Raw genomic sequence first — 25,717 nt, forward strand, 5'->3', positions numbered from 1 at the left:
CTAAAAGGCTTGTCTCTACCACCCAGCACTTCTTTGGTGTGTTAGTCTGAGCCCCTCCAGAAGCAGATACCAAGAGCAAGAGGTTTACTAGGGGAAGCATCTGTGAGAGAAAGTGGGGAGGGAGCTGGGGAGGCTGGGAGAGCTGACAGATCACATGTGAGGAAGGAAGTAAGGAAGTAAGGAAGGAAGGAAAGTTGGGAGAAAGAGTCTTAACTCACAGCAGGTTCTAAGACAGTTTGCCAAGATGGGGCATCTTAAAGCCAAGGTACCCATCAGAGGAGTGCCAGCTCTCCCAAGAGTGTGCCCACCCTAGCGTCCCTGCTGTGCTCCAGCTGGGAGTGGCCCGGGGGAAATGTGGCCTCTGGATTTCAGACTCAGCACTGGGGCCATAGGTCAATTATGTTCCTGCAGGAGTTCTGAGCAGCACATGGTTACAACCGGCATCCCGCTGACCGTGAATGGACATCAGCTGTTGGATCAGATGGCTGCCAGCTAGAGGTTGCCCGACTCTCTGGAGGTCATGCCGGGGATCCCCTGCCTCTAGCCGAATGGTCCTTTCTCTAGCCTAAACAGGAGACGGAGAAGAGCTTGCTCACTGTTAAAGAGCCTGGCAAAGCATAGGTTGGGGTTGCTCTGTCCAGGACAGACATTGCCAGAGAGAGGAGTCACGTCTGGCCCAAAGTCTTGTTTTCACTCAGCCCAACATTCATTGAACACCTACAATATTGAGAGCCACTGGCATATCACTGCTTCCTTCTCGTCCTGTTCCCACACCAGGCACTCGTCTTGGGTGAGGGATGGATGAAGCCTTGGACCGCATAGTCATAGTCTTTTAGCCAAGGGACTAAAAGGCCACTCTCTCTTTTGGTTTCTGTGTGTCTGAATTATAAAGAAGACTTGTGTGGGAGTCAGAAGCCCTGTGTTGTAATCCTGCTCTTGTCTTCTCCTTGCTGTTGACTTCAGGGTAGTTACATAATCATCCTGAGCCTCAGCTTCTGGGTGGTAATAAGATCATGTGGCCTTGGCATCCTCTGATAAACAGAAAAGGCATTGAGCATTTTAATCCCAGAGGTCCTTTGATCCCGCTACCCTGGGCAAGCCAGGCTTGGGGTGGGCAGAGGGCGGGCACAAGGCTGCTTCCTAGAACGAACTGTCTTCTCACCCTTCTCTTATCTGTGCAGCTGCCACCCAGTAACCGGAGCTTGTGCCTGCCAGCCAGGCTGGTCTGGCCGCCACTGCAATGAATCCTGCCCTGCTGGCTACTATGGCGATGGCTGCCAGCAGACTTGCACCTGTCAGAATGGCGCCGACTGCCACAGCATCACTGGGGGCTGCACTTGTGCCCCGGGCTTCATGGTAAGATGGGAGGGGCCTCCCGTGGCCTTCCTGACCCCCACTGGGCCAGCTCCCCTCACCTGCTGGTGCAATCAGGAATGTGGCTTTGCACCCAGCTGCCTCCTTGTGTCTGCCTCAGAGATAGACTCCATGAGGGGAGAGCCCCTGAGGCTGTTCTCAAAGGGCCAGGGTTTGTAATACTAAAAATAATAGGAGGAGGGGGTCTTTCCATCACCCCCAACTCTGAAGGTTGCCTTCCTTTGTGCCCAGCTCCTCCCTGTCCATATCCTTATGCACACAATATTTTTACATCAGAAAACCACAATGCACAGAGACAGTTTTGCATTCTGCTTTCTTTCACCCACATTGCTATGTTGCTGCTTGGGCTTCTTAATTATGGTTTTAAATGGCTGCATAACACTGCAGGAGTAGATATACCCCCAGTTTCCTCAGCCATTTTCTTACTGCTGAATATTAAGTTGTTTCCAGTGTTCACAGCGAATGTTGCGGTGAGCATCTTCATACAAATAGCATTTCCCCCGCCCACCCCCAATGAATTATTTCCTTAGGGTGAATTCCCAGGGTCAGTGGGCATAATATATTTACAGCTCTTGATGGATGTTGCCATATGACTTCTCTCAAGGTTTCTATAAATCTACACCGCCACAAATTGTGTATGAATGTACCTATTTCAGAATAACTTTGCTAAAATTTTATAAATTTTTGCCAATTATATAGGTAGAAAATGGTTCCTCAATGTTGTTCTAATTTGCATTTCTCTGATTATGAGGGAGAGTGAACATCTTCCCTATGTTTGTTTACAATTTGTATCTTCTCATGAATTATGCTGGTCTTTATGAGGTTTGTTTTGGGGAACTTGACATTGGAAGTGGAATCCTGTTCAAAGGCAGGGCATGTTCAGCAGGCTCAAGGAGTCAAACACTCAGGGGTTCTCTGTGGCCATATGTTTAATTGTGCTGTAGGAAGCGGTACAATTGTGCAGTTAAAAGAGTGTGGCCTTTGGAACCAGACCTGGGTTGCACCCTGGCTCTCCTACTCACCAATTATGTGACCTTGGATGAGTGACTCAACCTCTCTTCCGTTCTGTTTCCTCACCTATGAAATAGAACACCTGCCTTGCAAGGTTGCTATCAGGTGTCAAGATGGGATATAGAGAGTGTGCATTCTAGCAGGCCTCTCAGACAGTAGTAAATGTTCTAAGCACATATGGTCCTTGTTCACTTGCAGGTTCTGATTCAGTAGGTCCGGCATGGGGCCTGAGGTTCTGCATTTCTAACAAGCTCCCAGGTGATACCAATAATGCTGGTCAGTGGTCCTCACTTTGAGTAGGATGCTGATATGTAGCCATGGGTCTCAACTTGGGCTGCACACTGAAATCTCTAGGAAAGCTTTATAAACATCAATGCCTGGGACCCACTCCCAGAGATTCTGATGTATTTGGTCTAGGCGTGGTCTGGCTGAGGCCAATGTGCTGCTAAGATGGAGATCCACTGATCCACAAAGAATTCTTGTAGATCAAATGAGGGTTTGCTTGGTGACAATGGCTTTTAAAGCCAGGTTGCCTTGGTCTGCAGAGCAAGGCCCAGAACAAAACACTGTTCAAATTGAAATGTGGCTAGCTCTGAATTGAGATGTGAAGTGGAAAATACACATTGGATTTCCAAGGCTTAGTATGAAAAGGTGAATATAAAATATCTCGATAATTTTGTTATATTGATTACATGTTATATATATATATAAATATATATTTAAAGTGTGTGTGTATATATATATTTTCTTCTTCTTCTTTTTTTTTTTTTTTTTTTTAAAGAAAGAGTCTCACTTTGTCGCCCAGAGTGGAGTGCAGTGGCACAATCTTGGCTCACTGCAACCTCTGCCTCCTGGGTTCAAGCAATTCTCGTGTCTCAGCCCCCTGAGCAACTGGGATTACAGGCATGTGCCACCACGCCTAGCTAATTTTTGTATTTTTAGTAGAGACAGGGTTTTGCCATGTTGGCCATGCTGATCTTGAACTCCTGGCCTCAAGTGATCTGCCTACCTTGGCCTCCCAAAGCGCTGAGATTATGGGCATGAGCCACTACTTCTGGCCTAAATATATTTGTTTAAGTAAAAACACATTACTAAGATTAAAAAAAAAGAAAAGAAAAAAGAAAAGTTAAGATCTCCCTTCTTCTTCCCCAGTGCAGATAACACTGGGTGAAAATGAACTCTTCAGCATCTTTGAAAGAGAAGGAAGTCTGGTTTTCTCTTTAACTTACCTTTGTTACTGTAAATTTTTTGCTGTAATTTCCACAGTAAAATGGAGGTGCCCTGGGTTTTGAATTTGGGTAGGAGAGAATAATTGTTTGGGATTAAAAATCTCACATAGCCAAGTGGTCAGGTGACTGAAGGTGACTGCACCAGACTGCTCATGGGTGACCCCTGTCCCAGCTTGGCTTCTAGCATAGCTCTAGGACTTTGGGCATCTGTGGATGCGGAGTATACAGGGAGAGAGAAGAACCTATTAACTTCTAAGATGGTCTACTGTATGGACTCCATGGATCAAGTCAGGAAACACTGTTCTGGGGAAAAGTAGGAGCAAGAAGGTATGTGCATACATAGGAGTGGGAAGTTCACTGAGGGTTGTACGGTCTGGTCATACGCATTGTCTATGTGTCTGCTGGGGGTCTTGCCTCTCTATTCCCCCTTCTTTATCCCCAGTTGCCTGCCTACTCACTGCTCCTCAGAACAAGGGAAAATCGGGGCCCCAGAAAGGCCTAGGAGACTGGCATCTGTTTGCTCATTGTCCCCAGTGCTCCAACAGTCTGGAGGCCAGACCATTGCCTCTCTTCCTTGCACCTGAGATGCAAATGACTTCCTCTCCTTGAACTTTGGGGCACAGGTGCATGCCAGAGTCATCTCACTGTGGAGTCTCCCTGCCTGGGGCTCAGGGCTAAGACAGATTGTGAGTCAAGCTGCCCTGGTGAGACCCAGCGAATTCCCATCCATCTCCCCCCACCCAGCCTCATTATTCCTGGAAAGGCTCCTCTGGGGCTCTGTTGGATATTGGGCAGGGGCTGTAGGAGGTGATTACAGAACAGTTCATTGTTCTCAACCAGCATGACTCACTCCTGCCTGCATCAAGCCCTGAGGGGGAAGCCGTTCCTCTTGCCCTCACTCCAGCTTCTGAGTGAATGCAACTTCCCACAATTAGCCAGTTCTGGTCAAAGTAGGGGCCATCAGCAGAGCAGACTCAGCAGAAACTCGCCTCACGACGTCCCGCAGTCAGTAATAATTAGCAATGGCTTTGTTGGTTGCTTGGTTTGTGAATGTATGTTCACTGCCTTTATCCTGGAATGATTTTAGGGTGAGTAATCAGTTAAGGACTAATTAAAGGAGCCCTTTTCTGGGTGTTTGGAAACCTTCATTCTAGGCTCAGTAATCTTGGACATGTCACTTCACCTTGCTGGGCCTCCATTTCCCTATCTGAACGATGGGAGGAGTAAACCAGTTTTGCCTGCTATTGGATGTGAGTAGCCCCCATGACAGTGGATGTGAAACCGCATCCTTAGCTGTCCCCTCTCACCCCAGCTCTCCCTGCCCAGGGTCTTTAGGGAGGATATTGGGACAGCTTTATGAAAGCAGACTCTGGGGGCTGAGAATGATCTCGGGCTCAACATAAACATGAGGAGTGCTGATGAAGTAGTGCAGAACCACACATGTGAGCTCAGTGACATGCCTGCCCTAGCCAGGTGGTCCCCACCCCTGAGAGCACAGGGACATGAGGCAGAAGCAGGCCCTGCTTGGGGCTGTGGACTGGCCTTCACACACTTCTACTTCCTTCCTAGGACACTGGATGTTTCCTCTGCTAGGACTTAGGGGGCAGGTGGGGATGTGGAAAGACTAATCAGACCCCCATCCACCCATCCAGGAACCTGTGTTCCAGTAGTACTCACATTCACACTAGCAGCGAACACTCACTGAATCCTGGCTGCATGCTTCATCTGACTTATGCCTCACAAGGACCCTGTGGAGATGCACTTTCACTTTCCTCCATTTGCAAATAACAAGCTGGAGTTCAAACAGGATTAGCGACTTGCCTGGGATCACAAAGTCAGCAGTGGTGGGAGACACTGAACTCTCATGTTAGTTGATGAGCTTTCATTGAAGGGTCACCATGGAACCAGACAAATCTAAGTTCAAATCCTAGCTCTCCAATCCCCACACTGACTACTGGCAAGCCACTTATCCTGCCTAACATTGAACTTCCTCATCTGTTAAAACAAGACTTTCCTTGTGAGAATTAGGAACATTATATGAAAAGTTCAAAGCCAGTGCCTGAAAGACGACAGGCACTTGGTGAAGTAGTAGCAATTACTGGTAAGCTATGAGAGTAGTGGGGGAACGTTGCTTCCCCCATGCCCAGCCTACCAGTAGGAGGGTGTTGGGATGAGCTGTACCCAGGGATACCCGATGGATCAGAGCCATGAACGTGCACAACTGCTGTTCTAGGCAGGTCCACCCAAGCACCTGTGGGTCACCCTGAATGGTCGGTCTCAGGAGGCACTGTGGGAGTGGACAAGCCTCTCAACATTTGGGGAAATGGAGATGGAGATGGGGGTGGGAAGAGAGCCTGGGCATTTTACATGTTCGCTTGGCAGCAGTGATAGAAGCACTTGGGGTATGCATTGGTAAATTGCACTGTGGCTGCCCAGTGGGGGCAAAGAGCCCTGGACCAGAAAACAAGAAATGAGTTTGTAGCTTTAGCTCTGCTAACTTTCTGGGCTTCTATTTCTCATCTATAAAATGGGAATGAAATTCCCTGCCCATTGGAAACAGGGGTGTGGGAGCTAGTCATTCCAGTGGGAGTGCTTACAAGTGGAAACAGCATCGTTTCAGCACGTTGGACAGCCTCATGAGCCAGGGTTTCAAGGCTACTCTGTGCCTTCTTAGAATCCAGGGTCCTTGCCCAGACAGAACACCAGGGTGAACAGGGGTGGGAGAAGGCAGAGTGAGGGGTCACATGACACAGTGGTCAGACCAGCAGAGTCCTGGAATACCTGTCTCTGTGAGGATGATCCGATCAAGGAGGTGAGGACTTCTTCCCACCCCCCTGAGCTAGGGAATTAGCTGAATTGTGGATGAGGGGACTAAGTGGAGCTGTCCATCCACTTGCAGGTTAGCATCACATCACCCCTCTCTGTGGCTCCCCACTGCCCACCAAATAAACCTCAAATCCCAGGTCTTTGTAACATGCCCTCCAAACTAGTCTACTCTAATCTCATCTCCCACGAAGTCCTGCCACAATCTGTGCAGCACACAGAACTCATTTCCCCCCACACACAGTACAGTAGTCCCCCTTATCCATGAGGGATACATTCTAAGACCTCCAGTGGATGCCTGAAATTGTGGTAGTACTGAATTCTGTACATACTGTTTTTTTTCTATACATACATACCTATAAAGTTTAATTTATGAACTAGGCACAGTAAGAGATTAACAGTAATAACTAATAATACAACAATTATAATAATACATCATAAAAGTTATGTGAATGTGGCCTCTCTCTCTCTCCAAATATCTTCAAAAAAATTTTTTTAGAGATAGGGCCTCGTTCTATTGCCCAGGCTGTAGGGTAGTGGCACAATCGTAGCTCACTGTCACCTCAAACTCCTGGGCTCAAGTGATCCTCCTGCATCAGACTCCTGAGCAGCTGAGAATACAGGCATGTACCACCATACCCAGCTATTTAAAAAAAAATTTGTAGAGATGGAGTCTCACTATGTTGCCCAGGCTGGTCTGGAACTCCTGGCCTCAAGCAATCCTCTCATCTCAGGCTTAAAATATCTTATTGTATTGTACAAACCTACTGTTTTTTTTCTTTTTGAGATGGACTCTTGCTCTGTCGCCCAGGCTGGAATACAGTGGCGTGATCTTGACTCACTGCAACCTCCACCTCCCGGGTTCAAGCAGTTCTCCTGCCTCAGCCTCTCGAGTAGCTGGGTTTACAGGCATGTGCCAACACACCCAGCTAATTTTTGTATTTTTAGTAGAGACAGGGTTTCACCATGTTGGCCAGGCTGGTCTCGAACTCCTGACCACATGTAATCCACCCGCCTCGGCCTCACAAAGTGCTGGGATTACAGGCGTGAGCCACCGTGCCCAACCAGAAATCTACTTTACAACCACAGTTGACCTCAGGTAACTGACACTATGGAAAGTGAAACCAAGGATAAGGGGGCACTACTATATGTTCTCTGGGGCCTCTGCTTTTTCCCAAACCTCTACTTCTTCCTAGAATGCCCTTCCCATAGTCCCTACTGCATCTATGAAAATCCTTAGCCTTTCAGGAAATCAAAGGCTGCCTCTTCCATGAAGCCTTCCCTGAATACTCCTCTCTTCAGAATTAACCATTCCATCCCTTTGTTTCCACTGTGTGTGGCTCATACTCAGGTTCTATCTTCCTAAGGACAACATGTTTCCCTCTAACCCTGGACCCCCTAACAAGCCTACCATGCCTACCACACAAATATCTTGCTCAGCAAACTCCCTGAAATGAATGAAATCCCTGGTAGACACAAAGCAAAAGTTTCTGGAACATTCCTGAGCTTTACAGTAAGGAAATTCATAGCATTTCCCCAGAGGCCTTGCCAGTAGGGCTGGGACTTGACTCTACCTGTTGGCTTCTCTGAAATTTATGTAAACAGATAGCTACAGTGGGACTGGAGCAACTGACCCCTGACACCATCTCCAGATTCTTTGAGCAATGGCATGAGCTTCTGCCTTATGAAATTTTGTGTAGTGGTTTGCAGAGACTCTGGTGCCAAATTCTCTGCCTTCAAATACCAGCTTTGCTGCATATTAGCTGTGTGACCTTGGGCAAGATACTGTACCTCTCTGTGCCCCTAGTTTCTTTTATTTCCTTTGTGTGTGTGAGACTAAGTCTCACTCTATTGCCCGGGTGTGTGTGTGTGTCTAAGTCTCACTCTATTGCCCAGGCTGGAATGCAGTGGTGCAATCTTGGCTCACTGTGCAGCCTTGACCTCTCTGGGCTCAGGTGATCCTCCCACCTCAACCTCCTAAGTAGCTGGGTCTACAGGTGCACACCATCATGCCCAGCTGATTTTTTTTGTATTTTTTTTTTTGTAGAGATGGGGTTTTGCCATGTTGCCCAGGCTGGTCTTGAATTCCTGGCCCCTCATGATCTGCCCATCTTGGCCTCCCAAAGTGTTGGGTTTCCAGGTGTGAGCCACTATGCCCAGCCTGCCTCTAGTTTCTTATATATAAAAAGGAATAATAATAACACAGCTTCGTAGGATTATTGGGCTGACTAAATTAATTAGCAAATATAAAGTGTTCAGAATATCCAGCATATTAGTAATCTTTCAACAAGCATTAGCTATTATTGCTGCTGCTGCTGCTGATGATGCCTCTACTGCTGCCGCAGTTATTTACACCAACGGGTCTCTCACTTGAAGAGGCTGACTGGTCCTGGCCTGAGTGCCCTGTTTGGGGGTAGAGGTGGAAATGGGGGTGAGAGGAAGGAAGCAGTTAGTTGAATCTTTCCCCTGGCTGGGAATGGCAGGGTTGCCAAGGGCTCCTAGGTTCCCAAGAGCAGCCACAGAACCAAGAATAGACTTCCTCATCACATGAGGGAAGAAGGCTGATTTCTCAGCCCCACCATGCTCCTCTGCTGACCAGCCTTCCTTTCCTTAATTAAGGCCTCACCTAGGCGGCAAGACTGATGGAGCCTCCTCCACTGCTGTTGGACTAATTACTGCCACCTTGGTACCTGCAGTGAACTGTCTGTGAGGTCACTGCCAGGGCTGCAAAGACTTGATTTCTCAGACCCCCTCCCAGCTGCCTGCTCCCGCATGGATCCAGTGTGGCTGGGAGATAAGGGGCCCTCTGGCCATTCCTCAGCCCAGATGCTCCCTTTCAGCTCCACTGTGATGGGGATGGGAATGCAGGAAGCAGAGGAGAGGGGCTCCAGTGTTCCCTCCCATAGGATTCGGGGCCCATATTTCTCCCCAGGATGACAGCATTTCTATTACCTTAAAAGGTTCATCTATTTATGCTGCAATTTTTTGAAGCCCTGTCTGCCATTATTGAACCCTGCACGCTGGCGAGGGGAGCGGGCACTCCATCACCCAAATGAACAAATTTGTTTCCACATTTTTCTCCCCTTTCTCTATGCCACTGGTAGGTCATACAGAAACCTCAGCTGCTCTGACCAGGGAAGGTGGGAGCGGGGAGCAAGAGTTATGAAAATTCAGATCAGTGGAGCAGTGACTGAATTTCCCTCCAAGCTTTCCGATGTCCTTTAAAGACGTTATGCTCCCCCGGCCTCCCCCCGCTGGGCAGAGTGCGTGTCTGCCTCTTGGGTAGCTCCTAAGCTGGAACTAGGGAGTGAGAGAAGTGTGACCGGTAGAGAATGCAGACTGAAAATGACAGCCAGGTGACATGGATATCATGTGTGTGCATTTTCTCTTCTAATTGTTTCATTCTTCATCAAGCTGAGATCTATAGACTGTTAGCCCTAAGAACAGAAAACCAGCTTCTCATCCCCTCACCCCCCACTATTGACTCATTTCCCAATTATTGTAGTAAAAGATTTTCCTGAATGCAGCACTGGGGATGAGGAATTCACCCTTTAGCTGCCATGCCTGTGCGAGCAGAGGAGTACAAATACCGCAAAATAGCAGAAATGATCCAAAAATACAACATACACACATACACACACACACACACACTCCAGGACCTAAATCCCAGCTCTGTTATCACCTCCTGTGTGGTCTTGTTGGCGTTACTTTAGCTTCTCAAGCCTCATTTTTCCAGCAATAAAACAGGATAATGAATGGCACTATGCTGTAGTGTTATTCTGAGGACTGAATTAGATAAAATAGGTAGAACAAAGTCCGGCACGTAGGAAATGTTCAGTAAATGTTTGTCAAGGTTTATTATGTGGCTGTGGAGAGAAGATATACTGCAAGCAAAAGGACATGGACTTTGGAATCAGACAGTCCTGGGTTGGAATCCCACATCTGTCAGTCAGTAGCTGTGTGACCTTAGGAAACACAGCCTCTTAGAGCCCGTTTCTCATTGGTGAGATGGATTAATAATGCCAGCCCTTCGACCCACTGAGCGAGATGCAGGATGTAACACTGTAAAACAAGAATAGGTCTTCATAGTGGTGGAGCTGGGAGAATGCTCAGGGCTTCCATAGTGTACAGCAAAAAAAGCAACGTCAGAAAGGGAACGTGAACTTCCCTCAGGTCACACAGAATATCGTAACAGAGCTGGGATGGAATACAGGCGACATGACTCCCAGCCTACTGTTCTTTCCTCTTTTACCTCCGTCTCATGAGCTTCCTGTACCCAGAGCAGACACCTACTGATGTTTCCCAGGGCAGGGAGGGACGGTGGGGGTGGCAGGTCAGTGGGGGCACAAGGGGAGTCACCAGGGGGTTAAGTCATGTTGTCAATTCACAGAGCAAAGTAGGGAAAATTGGTTTTATGTCACCAAGATGAGTCCAGACTTCCCTACCATACAGCTTATTAGGGAAAACTGCTGACTCTTCTACTCTAAAAAATAAACATTTGCCATCTCAGACCACCCTCTTGCTGTCATGTTCCTGATGTCCTTATTATCAGTGCCCTCATTACTGGGGTCTGGGCTGGGGCTTTGTCTCAGGCCTAGTGGCTGCAGCAATCTCTGTAGCAAAAGAAGCTGTTGGAGCAGATTTGAGGCATCTATGCTTTAAGTATACCCAGTTTTCTTTTTGTCTAAGTCTCTAGCATAGATGGGGCTTCTGCTGGCTCCCAGTCCTAGCCAGAGCCCAGGGCCTGGGTCTGACCTCACCAATTCTAGAGGGCAGGGATAGGGCCACAAATCAGGGAAGCCTCCCTGAAAGGTCTGGAGAAAGTAGACAACCAATTGGGGGTGATGATGGCTCATATTTTGCAGTGGGCCCTAGGCCAGGCACTGTGTTCTGTATACATTGTGTTTAATCCTCACAACAACCCCGTAGGGTGGGGCTGTAGGATCCCCACTTTGCACTCCGGGATTCTACCCATCCTTCCCAACAGCTTGTTTCATTGGTGCTTTACACCAGCCCCAGGAGACAGGCGTCTGCATTTGCACCCTCATCGTGCAGAAGAGCCCACAGGTTCTAGTCCCCCCACAAAATCTGCAGGCCTGGAACAAAGAAAGCTGCTGGCTCTGCGCTCAAGCTTCAGTGCCCCAGCTCCCCAGCCCCCTAGTCCAGCCCCTCCCAGTCACCTCTCCCTTAGTCATTAGCGCCGATAATTCCATCTGCAAGAGTAATTATCAACCCCAGGAGGGGAAGGGATTCCTGCCAGAAGATGTGATTATGTCTGGAAAATGAAGGATATTGCAGAAAAAGGTCATGAATAAATTATGTCAAGGTGGGGCTAATAAGAAAACTAACAATGGGGGTAAATGCAAAAAAGAAAAGAAAAATCAACAACAAAAAAACTATTTAAAAGTTATCTCCCAGAAACACTAAAAAATAAATGTTCTCGCTTCTCCTAAAAGTTCTGAGGAGGGAGATACAATACCCAGAGACAGGCCCATGGCTTCACAATTCCCTGAGACAGGCCCAGGGAAGCCAGGCAGGGGCTCCCTGGCCATGAGGCATAGGTGTGGAGGAGGGTATAGGGAGTGGAAGGAAAAGAGTGGGAGCAGAGCAGGCGGGCCCTGCATGCCAGGGTGGGCTCTTGTGCTTAAGTCAGCAGGCAAGAGGGAGCCACTGCCATCTCGAGGAGGGGTATGACGAAACAGTACTGTATTTGACCTCCATTCTCTGTGTCAGGAGATGGTGATGTCACAGAATAAGAACCAGCATACAGGCCGGGCACGGTGGCTCACACCTGTAATCCCGGCACTTTGGGAGGCCGAAGTGGGTGCATCACCTGAGCTCAGGAGTTCTAGACCAGCCTGGCCAACATGGTGAAACCCCATCTCTATTAAAAATACAAAAATTAGCCAGGCATGGTGGTGGGCGCCAGTAATCCCAGCTACTTGGGAGGCTGAGGCATGAGAATAGCTTGAACCTGGGAAGCAGAGGTTGCAGCGAGCCGAGATTGCACCATTGCACTCCAGCCTGGGTGACAGAGCGAGACTGTCTCAAAAAACAAAAACAGCATGCAGTAGATGCTCAATAGGTGCTGGATCCCATCCTCTCCACGTGTCTTCACTGGAGGCTGCTTGGCAGAGTGGGGAGAGCATGGACTTTGAGTCAGGGAAACCCGAGTTTGCATCTCAGCCTTGCCATTCACCTCCTGGGTGGCTTAGGGCAGGTTCACCCTTTGCTTGCCTTGCATGTGGATGTTTCTTGTAGGATTGTTGTGAGCATGAGACAGGGCAAGCTCAACAAAAGCGTTTGGCACGGAGTAGGTAAATCATAGCCTCTTCTTGCACCTGCAGTGGGCCTAGTTCCTGTTGGGTCATATGTAATAATAAAATGCTGAAAGCATCTATAGCATCTGGGCCAGGCACTGTTCTAAGAACATTACGTATATTAACTTATTTCATCTTCACTACTACCCTTGGAAGAAGGTACTATTGTAATTCCCATTTTGCAGATAGGGAAACTAAGACACAGAGAGGTTAACACCTTGCACAAGGTTCAAAAAGCCCCAGGGACAAGACCTGAATCCAATAGTCAGGTTGCAGAGTCCATGGGCTTGACATGCCTGCCTGCCCCTGCCTGTGAGCTGCGGGCAAACCCAGAGTGATCCTCACTGCCCCCAACAGGATGAAACCTTAACTGTGGCCTTGTGGGTGCTGGAGCCAGGAGAGCTGAATTTGGAAGTGGCTGACAAATGATGGGGGAATCAGGCACCTGTCAGGCAGCTCAGGGGAGGTGTCCATTTCCCAGGTGGTGGCAGGGACGGAGTGCCCAGTCACCATGCTGTCCATCCACATCACTGTTCTCCAATACAAAATACTCATAATCACCATCTCATGTGCTCTCACCGCCCTCTGAGGGCTGTGATGGTGCCACTGACATTTTACAAATAAAGAAACTGGCATGGCAAGGTTACATAGTCTCTGGTGCATCTCAGCACTCCCCAGCCTAGGGCTGAGCCCCTACCCAGGCCCTCACTGCTCCTCAGGGTGCCTCCTCCTACCCCATCTCCCTCAGTAGCCCTGCTCCCCTCTCCTCCCTCAGGCCTGCAGCCCTACACCAGGTCTGGCCTAGGCCTGAAGCCACCACTGTCTTTTCCTGCAGGGAGGTCTGACCTGAGCTCCCATCAAACCTGCCCCTTCCTGGGTTTGGGTGCCTTCATGGAGGGCACATTCCAGGCCTGTGTTCTGTGTGGTGAGGCACTCTGTGAGAACTTGACTGAGAAACCTCTAGGGCCAGAAAAATCTAGAGGAAAAAACCCAAGGGGCTGGGCACGGTGGCTCACACCTGCAATCCCAGTAGTTTGAGAGGCTGAGCCGGGCAGATCACTTGAGGTCACGAGTTTGAGACCAGCCTAGCCAATGTGGTGAAACCCCGCCTCTACTAAAAATACAAAAATTAGCCGAGCATGGTGTGCGCCTGTAATCCCAGCTACTTGGGAGGCTGAGGCAGGAGAATCATTTGAACCTGGGAGATGGAGGCTGCAGTGAGCTGAGATCGCACCACTGCACTCTAGCCTAGGTGACAGAGTGAGACTCCATCTCAAAAAAAAAAAAAAAAAGGCCTGAGAGTTCATAGGAGTTGGGGAGTTGGGGATGGAGATGGACCAGAGGACACTGTGGACAGTAGAGGCATCTGTCCCCACCCCAACTCCTTTTTTGTTCTCTAGTAAAAGCTTCTCCAGCGTTAACTTCTGGGCTGTCTTTGCATTCAGTCTATAATTGTTTTTATAATGATTCCACAATCAATAATCAACTGGATTTGCCAGAGTCTGGACTCTCAGCCAGAGAGGAAGGGCCCAGACACCTTTCTAAAACAGGCTGGAACACTGAGTCACTCACCTGTTCTAGGGGGCCCTCCTTTATCGCCCAAGCAAAGTTGACACCTGGCGCTCAAGGTCATGCTGGCTGGGCCCAGCCTGACCTCCAGGCTCCTGCTGCTGCCCCTCATCACCCTTCCCTTACCCCTAAACTCCAGCAAATCCAACCTGCCTTACCCTGCAGCCCCTCAACCCACATGTGGCCCCACTGCCACGCCTTTGTTCAGTCTGCCCCTTCCCCTGAATACCCTTGCTCTCTATCCCCCTCAGCCAGATCCTGCCGGTGCACCCTCCAGTCTCCATTCAGTTGCCACCTCCTTACGTAGGCTTCTTGCTTTCTTCCCTATGGGACAGAGCCTTTCCGTAGGACCCTGACATACCCACTCTGGTGGCACATTGTGGATGCTTTTCTCCCATCTACTAAACAGTAAGCTCCAAGGGTCTGTCCAATTCATCCCTCTGTGCCTACTTTTTTCCCCAGCCTGCCACCTCCTAACCCCCAGCCTATCCAAGCCTGGCACAGTCCCCTGCACAGAGTGTCAGTAAATATGTGTCGAATAAATGCACAGATCATTTAGAAGCATCCCCTAAAATGTGAATGCACTGCATTTTACTCGGACCCTAGTTTTCCTTATTAGCCTCTGCAGGACCCTCTGTCCCCCACAGTCTGGTTCCCACCTGGGACATGGTCACCATCACTATTGTCAGACTCTGGCTCTGCAGGCCACTGCCCCAAGTCCACACTACACAGCCCTCACCCCTAGGGAGCTGGGCTCTTTTGCAGTACACACTCATATATACCCTATAGATCCAACCCACCCCTCCTTTGACTTTGAGCCATACCATGCTCAAAGCCACTATGATCAAATCACCGTTGGGACTCTATGGCCAGGATCAGCCCAGATGTCTGACATGCACATGCTAAGTTTGCCCCACAGCTGTCACACCACCAATACATATCTCACACACACACCAAACTTACATACTACATGGATCACATAGGGGGTGACCCTCTCAGTTACCATGCAAACCAGGACCCTGGGACAGCAGGCCCAAATCCTATCCCTAACCTGCTCTCAATATATGCAGAGCACATGTACATCTCGTACCTGTGACACACATAGGGCCCACACGTGTTAATCACGTGAAATACATCAGGAATACATGTCACCGCTAGCACACATACACAAGCTCACCAAAAACAGTCCACAGAACATGCACGTGGAGAAATCGCCAGTCTGTGCTCCCTGCCTCCATGGTCCACACACACACACTCCTCTAAATGCCCAGAAAGACCTCCCCCAACACCCAACATAGGTTTTCCCAGAAGTTTAGAGGCGATTTTTTTTTGGCACTTAAAAATGCCAAGGTTTGCGTTGAACGCGGTGGCTCGTGCCTGTAATCCCAGCCCTTTGAGAGGCCAAGGCAGGTGGATCACCTGAGGTCAAGAGTTTGAGACCAGCCTGGCCAACACGGTGAAACCCCGTCTCTACTTTTAGTAAATTAGCCAGGCATGGTGGCATGTGCCTCCCAGCTACTCAGGAGGCTGAGGCAGGAGAATCGCTTGAACCCAGGGGGCAGAGGTTGCAGTGAGCCCGGATCGTGCCACTTTAGCCTGGGCGAAAGAGCGAAACTCCGTCTAAAAAAAAGAAAAAAAAAAGCCAAGTTGTGTTTGTTTTTTGTTTTGTTTTGTTGTAGCACTATGGAAATCATGAAACCTAACATAGATTGATTAGGGTCATATGCTGTCAATGATTGCCCAGAAACCCCTGAAGACTGAGGCCCAGGATTTGCGGGGAAGCTTCATTCTGTTCTCAGAGGGAGCAAGTCCCAGCAGACCTGTAAGAGATGCCCTGAATCCCTGTGGTCATAACCAACCTCACCCCCAGCCCCTTAGGAACCACAGAGCTCTGGACAGGGCTCAGCCCCAGGGAAGCAGGGAGAGATGAGGCCAGGCACGGGGAATCAAAGCTGCAGCAGGAAGCTCCTTCCTTCCAAATAAGGGCAGAGATTGGCCTGGATGTGGGATGCTGACAGCATCCAAGGTGAGCAGCAGTAGGAGCAGCAGCAGCGGCACCACCAGCACCATCATCATCATCATCATCATCACCATCACCATCAAACCAGCTTAATTTCATTTAAAAGATATACATTATTAAATACCCACTCCCACTGCCTGTTATTCCACCATCTTAGCTTTATACCCTGAAGTCTTGAAACCTTTTGTACTTCAGGAGCTTCCTAACAACATAAGATACAATTGCCCCCTAATAGTTCCCTAAGAGTTCCCACCATAAGCCCCTGTGAGCCATTTCTGCCTTCATTGTCAACATACATTTAACAACAAATGGGTAGGACAGGAGATTATGAAATTACACATCACAGGCACCTGGTAGCAAGCCTTGCACATTGCATGTGCTAAGGACATTTGAGTCCCCATCACTTCCAACCTGTGTGCAGTCAAGGTAGCCTGGTCTAGGGGAGAGAACTTGGGCTTTGGAATCAGTTGCCCCTTCCCTTTCCCATGCTGTGACTTGGGGCAAATCGACCTCTCCGGCCTTGGTTTGCAAACCCTCTCTAGGATAGTTCTCTCTCTAGGAAGGGAATTCTCTCCCTGCAGGGCTGTTATAGAGCAAAAGGAGATAAAAGAAAAAAAAAAAAGTGCCTGGCACAAGCCTGTCACCAAGAGGGGTGTGAAAAATATGGAGTTTCCTTTCTCCTGTCATCAGCACTAGGGATGTGTGGGTCTGCCCTAAGCCACAGGGCCACCCCTGTCTGGAGGGGTGAAGGGGTGTGGTCAGTGGTGAGGACCAGGGTCCTGCTCCCCACTCCCTCCAAGGGCTGCCCATCATGCATACACTGTGCAAACATCTCCAGAGATTTTAGAATTTGGGTCTCCTAATAAGGTACAACTCTCCTGAGTTTGCTCAATAAGCCCATATAAGCCAGTAATGCCTGCTCTAAACTGAGTACAGAATCTCAGGAAAGAGAATGGTTAGAAAAGGAGAAGGGGATACAGGTAGCACAAGAGCATCGATACAGAGGAGAAAAGAAACTGCTCCATGAGAACTGCAGCTGAGTCCCTAGGAGCACCCTGGATGACTCAGCCAGTAAGTGGCATGGCCTCAACTTGATCTAAAACATCTTTTCTTGGCCGCATAGACTGCCTCTTGGGTCTCTCTGAATTTTTTTTTTTTTTTTTTTTTTTGAGATGGAGTCTCACTTTGTCACCCAAGCTGGAGTGCAGTGGGGCAATTTTGGCTCACTGCAATCTCTGCCTCCTGGGTTTAAGCTATTCTCGTGCCTCAGTCTCCCAAGTAGCTGGGATTACAGGCGCCTGCCACCATGCCCAGCTAATTTTTGTATTTTTAGTAGAAATAGGTTTTCACCATGTTAGCCAGTCTGGTCTCAAACTCCTGACCTCAAGCAGTCCACCTGCCTCAGCCTCCCAAAGTACTGGGATTACAGGCATGAGTCACTGCGCCCATCCAGGTCTCTCTGAAATGTTTTGGTGTCTGTTTGGGAACTGTTGGGAGGTGTCTGTGCTCCTCCAAAGAGGACCCTTGAGATGTCAGAGTCATATCAAATATTTGTGCAAATCAGAATAAGTTACCCCTTTCTCAAGACATTCTACTGACATCTGCCAGAAAACTGATGTAATATATACACAAATCTATAATGACTGTCATTTGAATAAAACCTCTAGAGTTGTGCAGTGCACACCCTACACAACTGCACACAGTAACCTCAGATCACTGGCAGCCTATTCATTTTTGACAGACATAAGTGAGAGTGAATATTACAGGGGCTTCCAGTTCTAACCTTTCTGCTCCTTCTGCCTGCATGGGAGCCAGACAGAATGACTCAGCCCCACAGGCTGTGGACATTTCTCCCTCAGCACAGGGAGGCAGGGTCAGGGATGGATATGACAAGTGTCCTCCAAGTCTCTCTCTCATCCCTGTGGCTCTCTGTTCCTCATACCTTATGCAGAGTTTCTTTTCCCCAACATGTACCTGCTGTCAGTTGCTGCTTTATCAGTGACGCACTAATTAGGTCCAGCGAGGTTTGCTCTGCGTTGGAGAGGCTGCCGTGGCTGGCATTTGGACAAGCTATGCTGTTTGCCTCGTGGGCCACGTGTCACTCTTTCTCCCTAGAAAATTACAAATGAGGCTCCCCCCTTGAGAGTCCCACTGTCCTAGCATGTAGAGTTGGGAGTGGAGTGTGACTGACAAGGGTGGGCAGGAGAGTGCAGCAGCCCAGGGCTGGCATTCTGCTTGACAAGGAGCAGGCATTTGTCTGGCAAGGGGCTTTGTAAATAGTAAAGCATGCAATTCTTGTGTGCTGCTGGCATGGATGTGGCATTGGACACCAAAAGCAGTCCCCATTAGTAGCTCCGGAACTCCAGGAATGACTGGGGTGATGAACAGAAGCAACCAGAGCCACTACAGGCTGCCTGCGGAACCCCTGGAAGTAGGGCGGGACTAGCCTGTGCCCCTTTCATGCTCCACCCCATCTAACCACTAGACTTTACTGACAAGCTCTGTTCCACTCCCCATGTATCTCCTGACCTAGCACAGTGTCTGACACATACTGGCACTTAAGAAACATTTCCTGAATGTCTGAATAATTCAGTCCATGTGTACTGAACACAAATGACTCAATCCTTATCCTCATGGAACTTGCAATCTAGTAAATGAGAGCTGAATTTTTTAAATGATTACTTCATTACAACTGTGGTAAGTGACACAAAGGGGCAGTAACAGGGAAACCTGCCCTGGAAGTGGGAGGGCTGGGGGAGAGTTAAAGAGTGACGGCTGGGCACGGTGTCTCACGCCTGTAATCCCAGCACTTTGAGAGGCCAAGGCAGGTGGATCACGAGGTCAAGAGTTCGAGACCAGCCTGACCAAGATGGTGAAACCCCGTCTCTACTAAAAATACAAAAATTAGCCAGGTGTGGCTAATTACAGGTGGCATGCACCTGTAATCCCAGCTACTCAGGAGGCTGAGGCAGGAGAATCGCTTGAACCCGGGAGGTGGAGGTTGCAGTGAGCCGAGATCGCGACATTGCACTCCAGCCTGGGTGACAGGGTGAAACTCTGTCTCAAAAAAAGAAAAAAAGTGGGAACTGAAAGGGACCTTAGGTCTCATCTAGTCTAGTGTAATGGTTAGCAAGACACAGGCCTATCACAATGCCTTGCTTGTCATAGATGCTCAAGAAACACAGATTGAACGAATGAATGAATGAATGAATGAATGAATGAATAAGGAAGTCACCTTGGGCTAGTGCTTTTGCCTCACTTGAACCTATGTACTCTGACCCCAGGTCCAGGACCCATTCCTGCCCTGAGCCATCCCACCTACTCCTCCAACAAAAGGATAGCTGAGCCAAGCCAACTTCCTTGGTTGCTGGTCCCAGAGTGGTCTCTGCTGAGCTCCCACAGGCTGGCAGGCTCATGCCACCTTGGCCTGGATCTAGAGAACTCAGTTCCACACCGTTTACACTGCCTCCTACCCACAGAGCATATTTAAGGGGACTAGACAACAAACTCACACAATTACCTCCCTCTTTTGTGTGAGGGAGGGTCAACACTTTCCATTCTCCTCCATCTACTCCAAAAAATACTCATTAACCTCCTGTCCATTGCAAGGAAAACGGATGATCAACATGAGAAGCTCAGCTGTTGATTAATTTTCCCAAACAGGGCCAAACTACAAAGCAGCATATTGCAGGGGAGAAAATTCAATAAACAATATTTGAAACAAATTTAATAGAACATATAACTCATTACCCACCGGGGTCTGGGCCTGTGCCGTCATGTTATGCACAGAGGCAGGTGGAAGGTGGAGGAGCGATTTGCATCTTTAGTGGGACCAGCGTCGAGGGTTTGTTAGTAGTGCTTTCAAATCAAGTTCAAGATGTTAATAGCCAATACTGCATCTATAATTAACAGGCCTTTGGATGGGAGGAAGGGTTCACATCCGTTCTGCATTCGCAGAATGAAGATGCTGAACAGGACTGGCAGGCATCCCCAGAAGCAGCATGGGGACCTGCCCTGTGGGTGGTGTGGACTGGGGAGATGGGGATAGATGAAGATAGAAGGACACCCAAGCATCAACTTCTAGGTGCTAAGAAAGGGTCAGAGCATCTAGGCCTTGGTGGGTGGTGCTCCCTCAAGATCAGGGCCATGTCCTCTGGATGTCTTGCTCTGTGCTTAGGTGTCAAGTGCACTTTCCATATCAACAGGGATGGCACAGGCCAACCCAGAATTCCCACATTTGGGCTGTTGGCATCCTGTGATCGAAATGGGAGCTAGGAGATTTGAGTTCCAAATGAATGTTCACCTTGCATTGGCTGTGTGATCTTGGGTAAGTCACTTTCCCTTTTTTGTCCTCAGTTTCCTCACCTATAAAACAAGGCAGCTGGACCAGGTGATTCCCAGTGTCCCTTTCAGCTCTAGCATTATGGGCTATCGACCCACCATTGGGACAGGTATGTGACCAGGCCCAGGCCATGCATTAGCAGAGCAGGTGGACCACAGCTGGTGGGAATCTTAAGAGGCCCAAGAGGACTCCCCATCTCTGGCCCTGCTTCCTACCGTTCCTCACACCTTTGGGTTAAGACCCCCACTCCAGGCAGGAAGATAGTCAGAGCTAAAGGGCCCTTAGAGATGACATAGCCAGTGGTTCCCAGCTAGACACTTGTAAAGGCTGCAGCAGGTTGCCAAGAGCAGTTTGGTACATTTCACAAAACCTGCGGGAAATCCTGTATTACCTGTGATGAAGCTAACTGAAACACCAAGGTTTTTCTTTTGCTTTTAATTAGAATTAAATTAACTCTATGTGATATCCCAGGTTAGTGTGTGCTGATCAGAAGCTCTGATTGGTCATAGGTGACATCATAGGAATATCTAGATCATGGTTGGTGGACAAGAGGCTGCCACTAGAGTCACATGGTATGTGGTCACTGGCCAAATTGTACTTGTCCAATATGTGACTGGCCTTGGACACCAGCCCAGAGGGACTGCAATGTCTTTCAAACAGAGAGGGCTTTGTAGGGGGAGAATACCAAAAAGGGTCCTTAGTGGTGAAAAGTTGGGGAGACTGGTTTCAATAGCCTCAGATGATTGATAAAGAAACCAAGGCCTGTACATTACCGTGCATTAACATTAGTTTATCCAAAGAGAAGACAGACTACTTCCAGCAGGAATTTGAGATGGTGATTTTAGGGGAACAACCTCAATAAAGGACCTTAGGGGACAGGCCTGGCTGGGGGAGTGGGCAGAGTTGCTAGGCTAAGCAAAGCATATGACATGCCAGATGCAAACTCCTCAGCTCACAACCCTGGCTCTCATCCTGGCCTTTTCTCCAGTGTGTAACAAGATCAACTGACATGAACTGAGGGCTGGTTTGGGTCAGGCTTTAGGCTGGAGGGAGGCAGGTGTAGACAGAAAAACCCTTGCAGCCAGTTCCCTGGGAGCAGTGGCCTGCAAGTCCCAGCTCTGCCTTGTGGGCCCACTTTGGCTCATGGTGGATTTGATCATCTCTGATGTCTGTTTAGCTCAGAACGTCTTGTCTCCCAGAATGGATGCTCTAGAGGCCAACTGTATAATTTTTGCCTGTGCTTCTCGCTCTCTGGTAGGCAGAGTTGGGCAGGGAGTGATGGGGTGAGGCACGGAAGCACAGACCAGGATCTCCTGGCTTTCCCTTCTCACAAGAGCCCCATGGAGGCTCAGAGTCAGTGTGTTAGCGTGGGGCCCATCCTTAGACGAGACAATATTCTGTTGCCTGTGTGTGATGAGGACCACAGAACCCAGCCTACCAGGGACCCTCACTCACACATTATTTGAAAATTCCCATACTCTGTGCCAGGTACTGGGGAACCTAAATAGGTAAGGCCCCTCTTCTCTTGAAGCTTCTAGTCTCTCTGGGAGAGGCAGAGAGTAAATAAGTGGACAAAGAAACACCTGGATGTAGGCATGACTATACCTGCATGGGTACTGCCTGGGAGTTGCCCAAGGCCAGAGACTGGGTCCCAGTCTCTTCTGTGCCCTTGGAGCCTGCAACATGGCTAGCTCAGAATTGGCCCTCACTCAGCAAACAGTTGCTGAATTGCCTGGCATACGAGAGAAAGCATATGGAAAGTGCCCAGTCCTTCTGCTCCTGTCCACAGTAGAAGCCAGCATGTACACACAAACATCTCATTTCAATTAAATATTTATCGAGGATCCATTATGTACCAGCAGGGGCCCAAGCTCTGAGAATCTAGACATGAATACAATCAGATCCATCCCCACGGAGTTCACAGCCCTGAGGTGGAGGGAGGCACTGAGCCAACCACAACCCTCTGGTGCTAGGATGATGGTTGCTATGTATGCACCCAATTCCCACCAGGGCAGGGCTGGTGGGCTGGAAAGGAGTATCAGGGAAGACACCCAGGAGAAAATGTACACAGACATACCCAAGGCAAACACCCACAGAAACACACAGATGTCTATACTGACTGCCCACACAGACCATCATATTAAGGCTTGTTTGTTAGTGGTCCCCCAAATCAAAAAGGTATTACTGTACCTTGGGTCAGGGGATGCGCTGGGGTAGGGAGAGCTGACAGTCTAATCTGAGATAGGCTGGTGATTGGCTTGCTATGAACATCAATCACCAGAGACTGGCCAATTACAGACCAGGCCTCACCCTCAGCTCAGAGGCTAGAAGTTAGGGAATTTGACAAAAAACTTTAACTGTTAGTGTAATACTTGTGCTCGTTGAGGTGTTAGAACCCGGTATGCATTGGTACTGAGGCCAGGGGGCCAGGGCAGTGAGGTGGAAGAGAGTGCTCGAAGTTAGCTGTGCCAAGGTTACATTCCTTCAGGGCAGAGCGGTGCACTTTAGAAACTGTCTGATTCCCCATTTGGACTTTTTGCTGTTAGGAGCTGACTGGAAAAAAAAAAAAAAAAAAACAAAAAAAACCACAGTTTCTTCTCTTCTCCCACTCAACAACAATCAACACAGAAGACTTCTGTGACCAATGTGTGGGGATTTCTCCCCAGCAACAAGCAATCAATCAGTTCTGCAGCAGACATCAGCTGGGTGCCCTCCAATTCAATTCTGACACTATCTATCTGGAGATAGCGTCAGATCCCACAGGTGGAGGGCTTAGGGCCCTAGACTGCTCCCCTTCCTGCCTTCAGATGCCAGTAACAAGCTCCAGGCTGTTTGCCTGTGTGTGTGTGTGTGTGTTTTGTTTTTTTTCCTCTTGAGACGGAGTCTTGCTCTGTCACCCAGACTGGAGTGCAGTGGCATGACCTCGGCTCACTGCAATCTCTGCCTCCCAGGTTTAAGCGATTCCCCTGCCTCAGCCTCCCAAGTAGCTGGGACTACAGGCGGGCACCACCACGCCCAGCTAATTTTTTTGTATTTTAGTAAAGACGGGATTTCACCATGTTGGCCACGATGATCTCGATCTCCTCACCTTGTGATCCGCCTGCCTCAACCTCCCAAAGTGCTGGGATTACAGGTGTGAGCCATCGCGCCTGGCCTTGCCTGTGCTTCTAACTGACAGGCTATAAATCAGGTTTCCTGCAACTCCCCCCTTGGGTTCGATTAATTTGCTAGAGAGGTTCACAGAATTCAGGGAAACACATTTACCAGTTTATTATCAAGGATATTACAAAGGATATGGATGAAAAGATACAGAGGGCAAAACATGTGGGAAGGGGTGTGGAACTTCCATGCCCTCTCCAGGTGTACAACCTTCCTGGAACCTCCGTATGTTCAGCTATCCAGAAGCTCTCCAAACCCTGTCCTTTAGAGTTTTTATGGAGACTTCGTTACATGGGAATCATTGGTTACCTCGCTGGCCTTGGGTGATCAACTCAACCTTCAGCCCCTCTTCCTTATACCTTCCCCCTTCAGTGGGTGGGGCTGTACGTCCCAACTTTCTAATCCTGCCTTGGCCTTTCTGGTGACCAGTCCCCATCCTGAAGCAGCCATCAGTCATTAGCATACAGAACGACCTCACTTTTGGCCAGGTGCAGTGGCTCACACCTGTAACCCCAGCACTTTGGGAGGCCAAGGTGGGTGGATCACCTGAGGTCGGGAGTTCGAGACCAGCCTGACCAACATGGAGAAACCCCGTCTCTACTAAAAACACAAAAATTAACTGGGCATGGTGGTGCATGCCTGTAATCCCAGCTACCAGGAGGCTGAGGCAGGAGAATCGCTTGAACCAGGAGGTGGAGGTTGCGGTGAGCCGAGATCACACCACTGCACTCCAGCCTGGGCAACAAGAGCGAAACTCCGTCTCGGGGGTAAAACAAAACAAAACAAAACAAAAACAAAAACAAAAAACCTCACTTTGGAGATTCTAAGGATTCCAGGAGTTGCTTGGCAGGAAACTGGATGAAGACCTAATACATATTTCACAATATCAGAGGATCTGACAAATGCAAAGTGTTTGGAACAGTGGCCCTCAGGGAATGGTCATTCCGTCCTCCAAGACCATACCTGTAGTGTGTGGTGATAAAAGTTCCAGCCTGTGTCAGCTGTGAGGGAGAACAGGGAGCCAGCCCAGAGAAGGTGATAAAAAGGTAAACAAGGGGCATGGAGTCAGGACTCTCCCCAACCCCCCTGCCGCGGGTACCCACCCTGCCTCCTCTCCTTCAGGGCTGGCATTTTTTAATTGAGAAGTGGATCTCTCCTCCAGAACTTCCTTCTTAAACTTAAACCTAGGAGGATTTTGTGTATTCTTTCCCTAAGAGATGGTATATCTTTGCACTAATGGCTTGTATAGTGCTTTCTACCCATCAGGCACTATTCTAACTACTACACAAATGATAACTAATTTAATCCTCTTAATCCTGTGAAAAGGAGACATTTCAATTCCATTTAACAGATGTGGGAACTGAGGCTCAGGGGGTTTAGTAAATTGCCTATGGTCACACGGTGAATAAGCTGTGAAAGCAGGATGGTACCAGAGTCCACCCTCTGTTCCCTCACCCCTATTGCCTCTCAGGATGGAAGATCTGGTTCTTTCTCCTTCACCTTCACTGGCACTAACACACCGGGGGTTCTGGATAAGCCACTGCCCCTCTCTGACTCTCCCTTTTCTTCTCTGGGAAGCAGAAAGTCACCTCAGCCTGGTGGCCTCCCAGGACTGCTGCAAAGACCGGGCGTAGGCTTCTCTGGGAGAAAACTGACACAGCATTGTTGGGAGCAGATGTGTCAAGCTGGGCTCCCAGCATCCTGTCCCATGGATCAGGGCCAGGGCAGGAGGCCTCTCTGAGCCCCATCAGCAGACCCGCAACAGGGCTCACAGGCAACCTGAGGCCTTGCAGGGGGATCAGGATTGGGGACACTAATGAGGACGCTGGGAGAGAAACCCCTTCTCTCTGATAGCAGATTGAGGCAGACA

At 49.0% G+C, this 25,717-nt stretch overlaps 1 protein-coding gene across 28 annotated transcripts in view; it reads left to right on the plus strand.

The window, feature by feature from the left end:
- MEGF11 (multiple EGF like domains 11) overlaps positions 1-25,717 on the plus strand; it is a 422,037-nt gene that overhangs the window by 358,572 nt on the left and 37,748 nt on the right. For all 28 annotated transcript variants that reach the window (XR_002523606.2, XR_002523609.2, XR_002523602.2 and 25 more), the window contains exon 10: positions 1,182-1,356. Coding sequence is in view for 19 of the 28 variants with exons in the window: in XM_021941755.2 (XP_021797447.1) it covers positions 1,182-1,356 (175 nt within the window). In the remaining 9 variants the exon portion in view is untranslated. The remainder of the gene's footprint in view (positions 1-1,181; positions 1,357-25,717) is intronic.

Source organism: Papio anubis, chromosome 7, assembly GCF_008728515.1.
Source record: "Papio anubis isolate 15944 chromosome 7, Panubis1.0, whole genome shotgun sequence".
NCBI lineage: Eukaryota > Metazoa > Chordata > Mammalia > Primates > Cercopithecidae > Papio > Papio anubis.